Source organism: Aegilops tauschii, chromosome 4 (assembly GCF_002575655.3).
Source record: "Aegilops tauschii subsp. strangulata cultivar AL8/78 chromosome 4, Aet v6.0, whole genome shotgun sequence".
Classification (NCBI taxonomy): domain Eukaryota; kingdom Viridiplantae; phylum Streptophyta; class Magnoliopsida; order Poales; family Poaceae; genus Aegilops; species Aegilops tauschii.
Window position 1 is genome coordinate 408,171,044 of NC_053038.3, and position 16,732 is coordinate 408,187,775.

The window sequence follows — 16,732 nt, forward strand, 5'->3', positions numbered from 1 at the left end:
TATCTGATCGTTTGGGGGTACGTAGGTATATATAGGAGGAAGAAGTACGTCGGTGGAGCAACAGGGGGGCCACAAGGGTGGAGCGCGCGCCCTGGGGGGTAGGCGCGCCCCCCTACCTCGTGGCTTCCCTGTTGGTTGCTTGACGTAGGGTCCAAGTCTCCTGGATCATGTTCGTTCCGAAAATCACGTTCCCGAAGGTTTCATTCCGTTTGGACTCCGTTTGATATTCTTTTTCTGCAAAACTCTGAAATAGGCAAAAAAAAACAGCAATTCTGGGTTGGGCCTCCGGTTAATAGGTTAGTCCCAAAAATAATATAAAAGTGAATAATAAAGCCCAATAATGTCCAAAACAGAAGATAATAAAGCATGGAGCAATCAAAAATTATAGATACGTTGGAGACGTATCACACTCCATCCACATAGTGGAGCTGTTGCTTGCCGAGGAGAAGTACAAGGTGGTCGGGTTCGACCTCGAGTACACCCGCGCTCGTGCTGGGTCTCGTCCCAAGGTCGTCGTTGCCCAGATGTGCGTGCGCCGCCACATCCTCGTCTACCACTACTACCTGGCCACAAGGCCTTGCGAGCGTTTCGCCAGGTTTGTCAGCAGCCCCCACTACATGTTCGCTACGGTGGACATCACCAACGATGTAAAGGCGCTCGAGAATTCGGGCATCGCCTGCCAGAATCTTGTCGACATCCAGGGCCAATACAAGATCAGGGACAACAAGGAGCATGAGAAGGACTCACTGGTTCACCTCGCCGAGGCCATCATCGACCCCTACTACAGAGACATGAAGGATTTGTGCAACAAGGACAAGCGTGCCTGGCACTCGGCCTGGATGGAGAAACTCGACAAAGCTCACGTCGTGTACGTGGCCAAGGAGGCGTACACGAGCTATGACATGTACAGGCGGATCTTTGACATGAGGAAGTCCCTCCTTCCCCAAAACGGCCAAGGATCCAGCCGGAAGCAGAGCAATGGCAAGTGTGGTCGCAACAATAAGTAGATGATTAGATCCTCGTTTCTCCTACTTTAGTATGCATGTAATTGCTTTCTTTGGTGTGTGGAAATGTTATGTGTGTAGTCACTTGTGTAATTGTATGCTTAATTTGGTTATGCAATGCTGTCTTTTTAAGTATATATGTTGATGCTGTGTAGACAGAGCGTAGATGTTGTGCGAACAAAGAAAATCACATCACACACGGACTAAACAATGGAACCCGTCGGTGATGATTTCATCAATCACTCACAGTTGTATACCAGCAATCGTTTGCTCACAACACATACGTCTTATTAGAAGCAATCGTCTGCGTTATTATCGGTCTTTGCACACATTTCTGATTACAGACCTGTTTGCCGCGTATCGCACATATCTTGTTAAGTTGAACCGTTTCTGTTCTCTTGTCTCAACGCAAACAGTTCATCCGAGTGAACCGCATGCCGTATATCGCACACACCTTGATCTGGCTGACCGTTTCTTTTGTGTTGCCTAATCACAAACAGTTCATCTGAGTGAACCGTATGCTGTACATCGCACACACCTTCATTTGGCTGCCCGTTTCTTTTGTTCATCCTCATCGCAAACGGTTAATTGAGCTAAACCGTATGCCCTGCATCGCACACGCAACTAAAATCTGAACCGTGTTTGATGCATCCTCCATCGCAAAGGTTTTGCACCTTTTTTGACGGTTATTTTACACCACCGTTTGCGATTATGGCATCGCACACAGTTTCATTGAAGGGTCTCTGATCGTAGTGTCGCGTTAGCAGCATCTTGTAGTAGTGAAGGAAATATAAATAACAACTTTATTATTGCCTCTAGGGCATATTTCCTTCATAAAGGTGCTCTACAGGTATCTCCGAGGGTGTCTATTGAGTTGGCATGGATCAAGACTGGGATTTGTCACCCCATATTGTGGAGAGGTATCTCAGGGCCCACTCGGTAATACAACATCACAAGAAGCTTGCAAGCAATGTGACTAGTGAGTTAGTGATACGTCTCCAACGTATCTATAATTTTTTATTATTCCATGCTATTATATTATCTGTTTTGGATGTTTAATGGGCTTTAATACGCTCTTTTATATTATTTTTGGGACTAACCTATTAACCAAAGGCCCAGTGCCAGTTTCTGTTTTTTTTTTGCATATTTCAGTGTTTTGCTGAAAAGGAGTACCAAACGGAATCCAAGCAGAATGAAACCTTCGCGATGATCTTTCTTGGAACGAAAGCAATCCAGAAGACTTGGAGTTGAAGTCTGGAACTCCGCGAGGCGGCCACGAGGCAGGAGGGCGCGCCCGGGGGGGTAGGCGCACCCCCCACCCTCGTGGGCCCCACGAAGCTCCACCGACGTACTTCTTTCGCCTATATATACTCTTATACCCTAAAAACATCAGGGGGAGCCACGAAACCACTTTTCTACCGCCGCAACCTTCTGTACTCGTGAGATCCCATCTTGGGGCCTTTTGCGGCGCTCTGCCGGAAGGGGAATCGATCGCGGAGGGCTTCTACATCAACACCATAGCCTCTCCGATGATGTGTGAGTAGTTTACCACAGACCTTCGGGTCCATAGTTATTAGCTAGATGGCTTCTTCTCTCTCTTTGATTCTCAATACAAAGTTCTCCTCGATGTTCATGGAGATCTATTTGATGTAATACTCTTTTGCGGTGTGTTTACCGAGATCCGATGAATTGTGGATTTATGATCAAGTTTATCTATGAACAATATTTGGTTCTTCTCTGAATTCTTATATGCATGATTTGATATCTTTGCAAGTCTCTCCGAATTATCGGTTTAGTTTGGCCTACTAGATTGATCTTTCTTGCAATGGGAGAAGTGCTTAGCTTTGGGTTCAATCTTGTGGTGTCCTTTCCCAGTGACAGTAGGGGCAGCAAGGCACGTATTGTATTGTTGCCATCAAGGATAAAAAGATGGGGTTTATATCATATTGCTTTAGTTTATCCCTCTACATCATGTCATCTTGCTTAATGCGTTACTATGTTCTTATGAACTTAATACTCTAGATGCATGCTGGATAGCGGTCGATGTGTGGAGTAATAGTAGTAGATGCAGAATCGTTTCGGTCTACTTGACACGGACGTGATGCCTATATTCGTGATCATTGCCTAGATATTCTCATAACTATGCGCTTTTCTATCAATTGTTCGGCAGTAATTTGTTCACCCACCGTAATACATGCTATCTTGAAAGAAGCCACTAGTGAAACCTATGGCCCCCGGCTCTATTTTACATCATATAAGTTTCCGATCTATAATTATAGTTTCCTATTTATTTTATGTTGCAATCTTTACTTTCCAATCTATACAACAAAAATACCAAAAATATTTATCTTACTATCTTTATTAGATCCCACTTTTGCGAGTGACCGTGAAGGGATTGACAACCCCTTTATCGCGTTGGTTGCAAGGTTCTTGATTGTTTGTGCAGGTACTAGGTGACTTGCGTGTTATCTCCTACTGGATTGATACCTTGGTTCTCAAAAACTGAGGGAAATACTTACGCTACTTTGCTGCATCACCCTTTCCTCTTCAAGGGAAAACCAACGCATGCTCAAGAGGTAGCAGTTAGCCATGGGATCTTGTATTACGGAACGAGTAAAGAGACTTGCTGGTAACGAGATTGAACTAGGTATGGAGATACCGATGATCGAATCTCGGGCAAGTAACATACCGACAGACAAAGGGAACTGCATACAGGATTAGCTGAATCCTTGACATCGAGGTTCGACCGATAAGATCTTCATAGAATATGGGGGAACCAGTATGGACATCCAGGTCCCGCTATTGGTTATTGACCGTAGAGGTGTCTCCGTCATGTCTGCATAGTTCTCGAACCCGCACGGTCTACACACTTAACGTTTGGTGACGATATAAGTATAGTTGAGTCATTATGGTGGTTATCGAAGGTTCTTCGGAGTCCCGGATGAGATGCCGGACATGACGAGGAACTCTGGAATGGTCCGGAGGTGAAGATTGATATATTGGACGAAGGGTATTGGAGTCCGGAATTGTTCCGGAGGTACCGGGTGATGACGAGCATGACCGAAAGGGGTTTTGGGGGTCCCCGACAAGTGTTAGGGGGGACTCATGGGCTAAGGGGAGGGGGCACACTAGCCCACTAAGGGGTTGTGCGCCCCCCACACCCCATCCCACCTTGCAAGAAGGGGTGGGGTGCCTCCCTAGGGTTTTGCCTCCACCTAGCTTGGGGGCCAAGTCTCCTAAGGGGAGGGCCAAAACCCATCTAGGGTCTCCCATCCCTTGTGGCCGCCGCCCCCTAGATGGGATATAGGGCGCCCCCTCCTCCTCCATTCCCCCTATATATAGAGGGGTAGAGGGAGGGCAGCCGCACCCCATCGATGCCACGACGCTGCCCTCCCTCTCCCTCGTAGTCCTTCTTCTTCTCCATGAGGCTTGGCGAAGCCCTGTTGAGATTTCTCCACCACTGCCGTCGTGCTGCCGGAGGACTCGAGCTACTACTTCACCATCGCTCACTGGATTGAGGAGGTGAAGGCGTCATCAAGCCATATGTGTGTTGAACGCGGAGGTGTCGTCCGTTCGGCACTTGGATCGGGAGTTCGCGGGACGAATCGTGATTGAATTGCGAAGACGTTCCACTACATCATCCGCGTTTCTTAATGCTTCCGCTTAGCGATCTACAAGGGTATGTAGATGCAATCTCTCCTATCATAGATGTGCATCTCCTAGATTGATCTTGGTGAGCGTAGGAAATTTTTTGTTTCCCATGCAACGTTCCCCAACATTATTCTCCATCAATACAAAAGCTTCTACAATTGCTCTTTCTACTCTTTACTTATTGTCGCTTTGCCTACCACTATCCGCTTTTAATCTTGTAGCTGGCAAGAACAAGGGGAGTGACGCGGCCCTTGCCTTTGTTGGGCGCAAGCAATTGTGTTGTGTTTGTGTGCAGGTACTACTAACGTTGTTAGTGTGGTGCCTACTACTAGTTCGAAAACCTTGGTTCTTAACTAAGGGAAATACTCTCTGCTGCTGTGCTACATCACCTTTCCTCTTTGGGGAATCCAGCAACTCCTATGGGAGTAGCGGGTTGCCCTTTGGATGGCTATAAAGTTGTGAATATGTGAAATGAGTTGTCTAATGAATTGCAAGACGGCACAAAAGATGTAATACAGGATCCTGCGATGAAGAACAACAAGCTTGAGAGGAGAATCAACAAAACCGAGGTTGAAAATCAAAGTGAGCAACAAGATAGGAGAATGAGGGCAAAGATGCACAAAGAGCAGGTGATTAATTCGATGGATAGGATGCTGGTATTTTATTATTATATTTTTAGTTGTTTGATATAATTAGTAAATAGTCATAGTTAACTTTTGAGGTCCAATTATAGATGCCCTTTGAACCAATCTAGCCTCTTTTCTGTTGAAAAAATAACAAGAAAGCTCAAAAGCTGATGGCTAAGAGTACAAAATAAAAAAGAACAAAACATGGTGCAACACAACAACTTGTACAAACAAGCAGTGCTAGACAAGTGGTGCAATCCTTTGGAATCCACCTAGGGCAATCTAGCATGCTGATACATCAAGGGTGTGTCTAGAACTCAGTCGACTGAGACTTAATGAAGTCTCAGTCGAGTGACATCAGCGTAGTTGTTTTGCTACGAGCGGCACGGCTAGATGCTGCAATCGGTGACGAAAACTGTTGCGACAGTTTTCCAGTCAATGACAAGTGACGCTGCAAGCTGTGCAACTAAATGATACAACCATCAATGACGGATGTTGCGACCGGCGAGACGAAGTGCTACGAACGATGAGAGCAGATGTTGTGACCGGTGAGACGACATGCTGCAATCAGCAATGACGGATGCTGCCACCGATAGAAATACGTGTTGCGAACAGTGCGACAAAATGCCGCGAGGTCCATTGGATGATGCTTAATCCAGCACAAATCTTCGTGCAAAAATCAACAGCTGAACAGTCGACTGAACTTGATTAAATTTCAGTCTATTGAGTTTTAGGCTTAAGCCCGGTATATAAAAGTAGAGCGAAAAGATAACACAAAGGACTGTCGCGTCTCAATGCTAGTACTCCCTCTGTAAAAGAAATATAAGAGCAGCTGGAAACTGCAACAAAACCTGATCTTTGGTCTTCAGAGTAAAGCAAAGCATTGCAGTAAATTACAGTGACACACATTCACAAAACGAACCAAATCACTGCACGCAACACCCAAACTAAGAACTTTCTAGATCAGTCGCTAAATTCAGTTATGCTCCGATATCATCTGGCTGCCACTTCATTGACAATCCTAATGTTCTCCTCCGAGCTGGGCTGCCATAGCTTCTCGAACGCGTCGCCCACCGGCAACGGCTGCACCAGCATCGAGAGGCTGAACACCACGTCGGCCATCTTCGGCCGCCGCGCCGCGTCCTCCTCCGTGCAAGCCCTCGCCATGCCGGCCAGGCTGAGTGCCGCATCCAAGTAGTACTCGTCCCCAAGGGCGGGGTCCATCCACTTCCTCAGCTTGGCGTCCCTCTTGTCCCCGGCCTCCAGCACCGCCCGGATGTCCCTCCATAGCATGCCGATCTCCGCGCCGACGCGCGCCTCCATGGCCGTCCTGCCGGAGAGAAGCTCGAGGACAAGTAGGCCGAAGGCGAACACGTCGCTGCTCGTCGCCGCGGCGTCGGCCATCGCCGGCGTGGCCACGGAGAAGTTGGATATCCTGGCCCTGAAGTCCGCGGTGAGGAGGATGTTCCGTGCGCGGACGTCACCGTGCACCATGCTCGGCTGAGTGTGCTCGTGCATGTATAGTAGGCCGTTGGCGACGTCGAACGCGATGCCCAGCCTCTGGTTCCACGAGAGCGTGTCCGCTGATGAGCTCGACGACGGCAGCGAGGACGGAGGCTTCTGGTACAGCCACTTGTCGAGCGAGCCCTTCTCGGCGAACTCGTACACGAGGAAGGTGTAGTCCCCATCGGCGCCGATGGATATGCCGGCCAGCCTGATGAGGTTGGCGTGGTTGACCATCTGCATCATCCTCAGCTCCGCCGACACGTCGCCTTTCGCCGGCTTCACCGCGAACACCTCGCCTTCTAGCTTGGCCCGGTAGTAGGAGCTGCCGATCCTGCACCGTTCGTCCAAGTTCATCGTCGCTTCCATGATCTCCGCTGTGCCGAAGATGACAGGCTTGTCGATGAACTGCGACACGCTGGTGAGCAGCTTGTCCCCTCCGTTGATCATGCGCGCGATGGAACTGCTGCTCTGAATCCCGTAGGCGTTCTGGTTGAAACAAAACCTCGGGCTCGCGAACCTGGACGCCGAGTGCACCGTGGCCTTCTTCTCGCGGTACCTCCGGTACGCGAAGATCGCCGCGCACAAGGCGGCGACCGCGATGAGAGACCCGGCGATGCTCGCCGCGACGGTGGCACCCGAGAAGCGCTTGCTAACTCCGGGATCGCCGGTGCTCGCGCTCGCGCCATATTGCAGCGGAGGAAGCACCGGCGGCCGCGCCACCGGGATCAGCATCGGCAGCATCGTCGTGGAGGTGAAGTCGGCGCTGACGTTGTTCACCGCAGCGATCGCGCTCGCGCTAGAGTTCATCAGCTTGCTCACCTCGGACATGGTGTCGACAGGTCGCCACATGTAGGTGACGAGCAGCTGCGCCCCGCCGCTCCGCTCCGCCGGCGTGGGGCACCGGCAGAAGAGCGGCACGGTGACCAGCTGCGAGACATTGAGCTTGTTGAAGACCGCCTGCGGGTTGAGCTCCTGGATGACGTCGGGGGTGGTGAGGTTCTCGAAGCCGGTGAGCGCGAGCGCGTAGAAGGTGTCGCCGGAGCGGATGGGGTAGGTGACGTTGACGAAGGAGCGGTTGCCGGTGCAGCCGCAGCGGACGGGCACGAGCAGCGGCTGGTCGGGCAGCAGCGCCGCGCCCTCGGCGTCGAGGCTGAGGCCGTTGGCGCTGGCGATCATGGCCCGGCTCACGCCGAAGAGGTCCGAGATGGCGCCGAGGTCGAGGGACCCCGGGGCCTGCGTGCGGTACAGGACGAACGTGTCGCACGGGGCCGGCACGAGGCACGCGAAGCGCCCGGTGCCGTTGGCGGCGCCCTGCGCGCCGCAGCGGCGGAAGGCGAGGGCGAGGGCGAGCAAGAGGCAGCAGAGGAAGCGGCGGGGGTCCATTTGGCGCGCTCCGTGCCGCGGCCAGGGTTCGTGTCGTGTGCCGCGGAATGGGAATGCGGTGGTGGAAGTGGCCAAGGGGTGTGGGCTCGGTTTAGTATACGTAGCTAGTGGCGTGCAGGGCGGCGGCTGGCTCCGGTGGTTGTTCGGGTCAATAAACCGCGGTGGGCTTTTGTCGCGGCTCTGGAGTTTTTGATTCCGCACTCCAATTCCCGCTGAGCGACTCAGATGCCGTCCCTTCCCCTGCCTGCATTAGACCCGATTAGTTTTGCAAGCAGGCATGATTTGATGCTGAGTAAACACCGCTCTGCAGGTAGCGTCTTCAGGTAATCTATGAGGCGGGCTGCTATATTCTGCAGGCAGCCATGTTTGATTACTCTGTATTAGTAGTATACTCTGTTAACTGGAGGAGGTAGCTTTCGTGTGTGATTGATTGCACTTGCAGTGGGAACAGCGGAACGGGTCCGCCGTCTCCTTGATTGGAGAAAGTGTATGCCAGATGATAATACTCCCTCTCTCTCAGTTTAAAGGGAGTACTACCGGTATCGTTTTCAGAGGAAAATTCAGGATTATACAATAAGCTACTGTACACGCTAACCAACAAGTTATTCATGCGCCCTGTGCGATCTTTTAGCAGCAAACTGTAATACCCACTAATCATATACAGTACAGATACAGCGTGTAGATATCTGTGTGCCAGCCGAGTTGATAGATTGGTCCTGGTATCGCCGCAGGAAGACCGTACGATCCCATTGGGCTATGTCCAAAGCATAATAAACGAGGAACGCCGCAAGTGATTCAGGTGTTACCCTTGTTTTCACTGGAGTCTACAAACATCTATTAAACGGGAAAGAATCCAGCATAAACGAGGAACGCCGCAAGTGATTCAGGTTACCCTTGTTTTCACTCGAGTCTACAAACATCTATTAAACCGGAAAGAAACCAGCCCTTTCACAAAGAGAAGAAATGGCTCTATCTTCTTTATCTATTCTCCAACTAGACGATGCCGCGTGCATTGCTGAGGGAATTTGTAAAAAATATATTTCGATTGTATTTGGTTGTATGGACTATGAATTTTAATGTTATAATATAAAAACTAAAATTTGAGGTACATATTATTTACTGTATTTAATTATTGAGTTGTATCTTTTCCCGTGCATATTTGCATGTTGAAGTAAACATTTTTTATGCATGTTTGCATGTTGAGGTGGCACATGTGCATGTTGAGAGAAATAAGAATTATTGAGTTGAGTTTTTTTTTCCATGCATGTTTGCTTGTTGAGGTGGACCTTACCCTTTCATGTTGGTATCATGAGGTGGCATGTGTGGGCACATGTTGAGAGAAATACATTAGTGGGGACTAGCAATTTAGATATAGTAAGATCTCGCTTAGGATCTCTAAGAAAAGTATCACGAAACAACACATTCCAATTTTGTGGGCATCTTCATAAAAAAGAACTCGTCCTTCATGTCCTTGATCGTGAGTATTTCCGTGCATGCGTGCGGTGATGTGCATATGTTTGCACCTTCCCTGGTGCTCCTAAATGAAACAATAACCTAAAGAAAATAAGAATGAGTTTGACACCACATCATACCATCACATGCAAGTTTTTGTTCAAATGGAACGCAACAAAGTTTAGGAAAAATAAACATAGGTATGTCACTCGTGACAACAAGAACGAAACAAAATGCCCATGGAATTGATATATGGTTGGCCAAATGAGTATGCCTCATGATAGGACGAACAATGGCAACAAAAATCTCTGCATGCCAGAGGATCATGAGCTAATTGGCCGCCTCTTCTTTTGTCTTACTCGTTTCAGCTTAAGCAGAAAGCTCACTCAATTGTTTAAAATTATCGTGTGGCACTTTGCGAATGATTTGTTTTGTCTCTTTGGTGGATATGATTGATCTCAATCATTTTAATACTCATCTTTGGCTTACCTTTTTTGTACGGTTTTGCTAATCCCAAGTCATCTGAGATTTGTTATATTTAAATCGGTTCTTCTAAAAATCAACTTAGATATAAAGAAAAATCTCAGTCGAGAACATTCTAGGCCTATACTTCGCCATTCTTAATTTTTGTGAGAAGCTTACCCTTCATACTACCAGTCAACATAAGAACACTTGAGTGTCTGAAAGAAATATAACAATATTCAAGCTCTCAATTAGTATAGACAACACACGGTCTAGCAAAGTTCTATTGGGCACAATGGCGAAAGTGTCCTTCTGCTCCCGACCTCAAATGAGCTCGGTGAATCGTAAAATAAAAAAGAAATCAAACAGCTCTGTTTTTTTTGTGACACAAAAGTTTCAAGTGCTTACAAAATTTCGTCATGTAATCACATTTCTGTAAGGCGTGACAAACAAAAAAAACAAAACCAGTGCTCCAAAAATGCTTTTGAAAGTAGCATTTTCAGAGTATCAAAAAAAATTTTTTTGCCACGCCTTCTAGAGATGTGATTCCATGACGAATTTTTGCAAGCCGTTGAAACTTTTGTTAGTGTTTGTCACAAAAAAATCAGTTTTTTTTAATTTTTTCTTGATTTTTTTAATTTTACTGTTCACCCGAGCTTATTTGAGCTTGGGCTGAGAAACTCTGCGTCCGCACAATGAGCCCTATGCGCAGGCCAGTTTGCCACAAATGGACAAATGTCCTCCTGTTCACGGATACAAAAATTAAGAACAACGTGAACTCCATGAATTTTAAGCATGCGTGATGGATTTTTTTTTAATAAAGCGATGGACTTATTGGATGACAATATTTTCAAGTTTACAACAAGCACAATGTGGGTTAAAATCAATGCAGATGGTGCTTTTTATCTCGAATGCTGAGAAATGCGACCAGTGCCATCGCCATCACAAATGAAACACGCATGTAGAAGCGTAACCAACGGTATGGATGGGATCTCAAACTTGCACTTGCAGCGAAACGGCAACCAACAATCTTAGGATCAGACCTGAGCATTGGTTGTTCGTCAATTAGCTAATGGATGTCCAAGAATGTCAAAGTTGTTTATACAAACTATATTGCGTGTGGTGTCTTAAGAGAAAATTGCACGGCACATGAATCAGCAGACTAAGCAAGGTGGACTTTTTTTTTTGAGGGGTCTAAGCAAGGTGAACTAAGAATGGAGTTCAGTGGAGACAGGGACCATTCGCCCGCGTGCGTAAACTCTCGCTGTCCATGAGGTCTTACCTTGCCTTCCAAGCCCAGCCTGCTACACAGGCCCAAAGTCACAGCTGGGCCGCAGCAGGATGCCTACGGTGGTACCGCAGCCAACGTAGGTGTCTGCCAACTGCCAGCTTTCCCCATTAAAAAAATCAAAACGGTGCCTGGCATTTTTTCACTTACCCCCTTCGCCCTTGCCAGCAGCAGCCGAAAGGCGCAGCCCTTCCCCAATTCCGGCCACGCCCCAGCGCCTCCGCCTCCCCCCCTTCACTCCCCTCCCAGCTCCTCCGCCGCCCCCGTCCCCGTCTCCTCCGCCGCCTCCCTCCGGCCCGATATCCACCCGCGCGCTTCCTCCCTCCCTACCCCTCTTCCCCAGCGCCGCCGCCTCTTCCACCAACTCCATCCGCCAATCTAGAAAGAAACCCCTATTTGTTGCGCTACCGCCGCCCTCTTTGATTCGGCTGATCTGATCGGTCGCTGAGCCGATGGGCAGCGACGCCGAGGAAGTGTCCCAGCCGGCGTCGTCGCCGGAGTACGAGCAGGACGACGAGGACGAGGACTGCTACCTGAGCGATCAGGAGGACGATGCCCTAGAGGAGTCCGTCCTCCAGGTCCTCGAGGACGGCAACCTCGAGGACTGCCATTGGTCCTCCTCCTCCGTACGCGCCTCGCTTACCCGTGCTTCTCCCGGCCCTCCCCGATTGCTTCTCTTACCGACGGATTTTTTTTTCCTTGCTTGTGCTTGCAGGTGATCACCAAGGAATACCTCTTGGCGGCGCAGGTGACTATGTGGCCTGAGGGCTCCCCCCATTCTGTTTCCAGGCTCTAAGCGATTTCCGGATGCTGACGCTTTGTTTTGTAAATTTATTCTGGCTGATTGGGGTCTGTAGAGGGAGGATCTGAGGAAGGTGATGGAGCTGCTAGGGTTAAAGGAGCACCACGCAAGGACGCTTCTAATCCACTACCGCTGGGATGTGGAGAGGATATTCGAGCTGCTCGATCAGAAGGGGAGGGATAGGCTCTTCTCCGAGGCTGGTATTCCTCTCGGAACTGCCAATAATGCTGGCTCGCCCTCTGCGACGGAGGTCACCTGCAATGTTTGTTACGATGATGTGCCCCTCACGGCCGCTTCCCATATGGACTGCGGCCACAACTACTGCAATGAATGTGAGTACTAGTCGCTGAGAACACGGAAGTGCTTGTTATGTACATGAAGCTTTGCATATGTGCCAGCTATAGCTTTTATATGCCGGTAGAACGATCGTATGATGCATTTTCGGATGAATACTTTGCTTTTTGACCACTGTGCTGATCAGCAGTGTGATATCCGTGTATTAGGAATGACAAATCAACAAACATCTTATTATCCTACTTACGAAGAAAATGGCGCAACTAATCATCTTCATTTAGCTCTGTATTATTGCGGACCATCTGTACTTGTACTTCATGCACAAAATTAACCTAGGGAAGCATGGGATATCACTTCCTAGTCGCAAGAATAATCATTATGTTACTTCATGTAATCTACTAGTCTATTATTACGAATTTTTGCTCTAAGTACCAGCGAAGGATATATCAACTACGCAAGTTTTTTATACTGCCTACCTCCACGCCAACCGCACCATGTGAATTAGCATTGCTATATCATTTATTCCTGAATAGCCACTAATATGTGCGTTTCATCAGGTTGGACAGAATATTTCATTGTGAAAATAAATGAGGGGCAGAGTCGGCGTGTCAAGTGCATGGCTCCAAAGTGCAATGCCATCTGTGATGAAGCATTAGTCCGGAAGTTAGTAAGTGCAAAGCGCCCAGATATTGCTGAGCGCTTTGAAAGATTTTTACTGGAATCTTATATCGAGGACAATGATACAGTCAAGTGGTGCCCCAGCACACCACATTGCGGAAATGCTATACGTGTCAAAGGTGATATTCATTGCGAGGTGGAATGTACATGTGGACGCCAGTTTTGTTTTAATTGCTCCTCAGAAGCGCATTCCCCTTGTTCCTGCGTGATGTGGGAGCTCTGGATCAAGAAATGCCGTGATGAATCAGAGACTGTGAATTGGATAACAGTAAATACTAAGCCCTGTCCCAAGTGTCATAAACCTGTGGAGAAGAATGGTGGCTGCAACCTGGTTGCATGTATATGTGGACAAGCATTCTGGTGAGATTTCGTATTCCTCTTGAACATTTATGTTTTATTACGTACCGTTCCATTTGTTGGCAGCTAATGATGCACTGTTGTTATATTGATGCCTTCTTTTATTTGTTATATTGGTACCTTTTTTTTTATCTTACTTGATACTTGTCCATACAAACTGAAAGCACCACATATGTCTTGTCTTCTTCCTACTTTCCTGTTTTATGTAAGCGTGAGCATACTTTCCAATGAGTAATGATGTTCAAATGAATCATAGAACAGAATGCGGTACGATGAGATAGAATGCAGTAGAAATAGAAACAAAAATAGGGAACTGATTACCTACCCCTAAGGGTCAAAGCAAGCCTTCAGTTCAGTTCGCTATTCTTAGAATTAATCAAATCTCCCCAAGTAGTATTGGCACGTACGACCAGTCAGTTAACAGTTGACTACTCTACCACTGAGCTACCGAGGAACAAGGGGGGATTCGAACTCCAGAGTTGAACTCCCGCTCTCAACCCATGAACAAACTTGCTGGAATGATTGCCCTGGCCCTTGATCTTCGGGATGCAGAGTAGGGGATGGCTTGGCACATGTTAGTTAGGACTTAGAACCAGTGAAAACCCACCTTGGGTAAGGTGAAGTTCAGTTTGGAGATCTAACGATTCCTTATATCCTGTATCCTCGATTGATGCAGCCTCAGATGCTTCAATTGTATTTGTAGAGTATTCAGATATACTGAGTTACAAATCAGCTCGGTCAGTACTACACTACAACTAGGATACTATCGTGATATAATTGTATGGTGGGCAGATAGTACTTTGATGCTGGTGAAGTACATATTGTTCTCTCTTTGATACCGATTGCTCTTTTGTAAGGACAGGTTTTCTGACATATTTATAGCCCCATAATTATTCTATAAAGATACAACCACCTAGATTGTTAATGAAAATTTGTTGGTAGTTGGAAATAATAAGTTTGGTATCATGCTTTTACCAGTAATTCATAGCATATGGAGGAAAGTCTTGTAACGGTATAGGCGTATAGCTTATCTAACCTGTGTGTGGAAGTATTCTATCCATCATTCATAGCTCCTGCCCTGATCACGTATGCTACGTACGACTTATGGTGTGTGGGTATAATAGCAAAAGCTGTGCTCTGCCAATTGTGTAATGGGACAGAGTATTATTGTTTCCTATTCAAGAATGCTCACTGCTAGAGGTAATGCTGGCAGTCTGGCACATATCTGATCGGAAATCTAGATACCGTAGTAGGGTAAATCAAGAGACACTGCAGACTTCAATTGTACTGTCAAGGGTCATTACAGGCCTTTTGTTAGCATGTGCCTGACAGGTTATAATATTTTTTAAGTTTGGTGTGTCATTCACGCTGCGCGACAACTTACATGCTACGCTGACTAAGCTGATCTCCTCTCTTTTTTTTTCTTTCTCGGTTTTTTCCTCTTCACTCCACTTGTTCTTAAGTTTGAGTTTTATTTTGCTGATTTTATGTATTTTGGATGCAGTTGGTTATGTGGTGGTGCTACTGGTAGAGATCACACATGGTCAAGCATTAGCGGCCACAGTTGTGGCCGATTCACAGAAGATCAGTCAACAAGAACAGAGCAAGCAAGGCGAGACCTCTATCGTTATATGCACTACCACAACAGATACAAGGCACATACTGATTCTCTTAAGCAGGAAGCAAAGCTTAAGCGTGACATCCAGTGGAAGATATCCATTTCTGAAAATAAGGAATCCAAGATAAAAGATTACTCTTGGGTGATAAATGGACTGAACAGGCTTTTCAGATCAAGGCGTGTTCTTTCATATTCTTATCCTTTTGCATTCTACATGTTTGGTGATGAGATTTTCAAGGATGAGATGACTCCCGAGGAAAGAGAACTCAAGCAGAATCTGTTTGAGGATCAGCAACAACAATTAGAGTTCAATGTTGAACGGTTATCTGGTTTCCTTGAAAAGGATTTTCAAAATTTTAGTGACGAGGAGGTTATGGATACAATGAAGCATGTTATCAATCTTTCCAATGTGGTAGATAGGCTCTGCAAGCAAATGTAAGAACTCTGCTCAACAAAATCCCTGTCAGTTACCTTGAGAAAATATGTTTAGCCAGTGTTTGTGCAAAGTAAATTGTACTAACTGTATATTGCTTTGCAGGTATCAGTGCATCGAGAATGATTTGTTGTACCCTCTCCGCACGCCTCATAATATTGCCCCATACAAATCCAAGGGTCTTGATAGAGCCTCAGAGCTCCACATTTGTTTGGACTCTGCTGAACAAAGTTCGCCATCTATGAAGTGTAGTCAGGATGAACACAAGAGTCAGCTTGGTTTATGTAGCGAATCAGGTATTTAACTGGCAATATTTCCTTCATACAAGGCTTAAATTCATGTGATAAGGATCACTACTAGAAGTTCAGAGTAGTCATTAGCAGTTTCTGGTTGCTTATTTTTTTAATTGAGATTAGCTGTTTCTGGTTGCTGATGCATATTTTAATATCCGCCTTAGGCTCGTCCCTCACGGGAAAGCGACCTATTATTCAGATGCACGGATCAAGTTCTGACAACAGTGGACGCCCGTCTCACAAGAGAGAAAGAAGAGATGCTCATGGCGGCGGTGCTCTTTTTGATCTCAACGTGCCAGCCGAAGTGGCGGACAAGATCTGAAGCTCCAGTATCTGACGGAACATTCCGCTGCAACTGTACAGCTGACCTGTGTTTCTTCAGCTACATAAAGGAATCTGTGTTCTCTTTTGTTGCCTTGGGGCGCTTGCTTGCGCTGCAACCTCGCCCTGGGGCTGTGATCCCGACCAATAGAGCAAGCAAACTTTCAACTTATCCTCTTGTATATCATGACATGACATGATGCCGTTGTGCATAGTTCCTATAATGCTAAATCTACCTGTTGAGCAAGAAGATGACTTTTTGGGAGAGAACTGTAGAGATGTTCTACTATATTTGTGCTGCAAATTGCAATTTATTGTAGAAGTAACTGCTTCAAGCTCTTTGGGACGCTGACTTTCTAAAACTGGAAACTGAATACTAGCAGCTGGTTAAAAGTTGGGACTCCGTCTTGTTGTGGTAGTCAACCAGATGAGGTTCTTTAGGTCAGCTGATTGATTCCCATCCAAACTCGCAAAGTTTGAATCCTGGGAATGCGTTCCCCGCTGAGAAATGCAAGATGCTGCCTGTGGAGGATTGCGGTGCGAGATGCACATCAGCATGTCTGT

The 16,732-nt window shown here is 47.0% G+C and overlaps 2 protein-coding genes across 2 annotated transcripts; one reads left to right on the forward strand and one right to left on the reverse strand.

The window, feature by feature from the left end:
- Positions 1–6,063: 6,063 nt before the first annotated feature.
- On the reverse strand, positions 6,064–8,224 carry LOC109733260 (serine/threonine receptor-like kinase NFP). Its single transcript, XM_020292456.4, has one exon. It carries the CDS (start codon positions 8,168–8,170, stop codon positions 6,275–6,277), a length of 1,896 nt encoding a protein of 631 aa, XP_020148045.1. The 5' UTR covers positions 8,171–8,224; the 3' UTR covers positions 6,064–6,274.
- Positions 8,225–11,520: 3,296 nt separating this feature from the next.
- LOC109733273 (probable E3 ubiquitin-protein ligase ARI2) lies at positions 11,521–16,490 on the forward strand. The gene is made up of 7 exons (XM_020292465.4): positions 11,521–11,998; positions 12,088–12,120; positions 12,230–12,506; positions 13,026–13,506; positions 15,008–15,556; positions 15,660–15,850; positions 16,012–16,490. The coding sequence occupies exons 1-7, from the start codon at positions 11,825–11,827 to the stop codon at positions 16,167–16,169; spliced, it is 1,863 nt and encodes a 620-aa protein (XP_020148054.1). The 5' UTR covers positions 11,521–11,824; the 3' UTR covers positions 16,170–16,490.
- The last annotated feature ends 242 nt before the right edge of the window (positions 16,491–16,732 follow it).

Coding starts and splice junctions, on each gene's coding strand:
- LOC109733260 (XM_020292456.4), bottom strand. CDS start 8,170: ATGGACCCCCGCCGCTTCCTCTGCTGCCTCTTGCTCGCCCTCGCCCTC.
- LOC109733273 (XM_020292465.4), top strand. CDS start 11,825: ATGGGCAGCGACGCCGAGGAAGTGTCCCAGCCGGCGTCGTCGCCGGAG. Junction 12,121..12,229: donor AATACCTCTTGGCGGCGCAG/GTGACTATGTGG, acceptor TGGGGTCTGTAG/AGGGAGGATCTGAGGAAGGT. Junction 15,557..15,659: donor GATAGGCTCTGCAAGCAAAT/GTAAGAACTCTG, acceptor ATTGCTTTGCAG/GTATCAGTGCATCGAGAATG.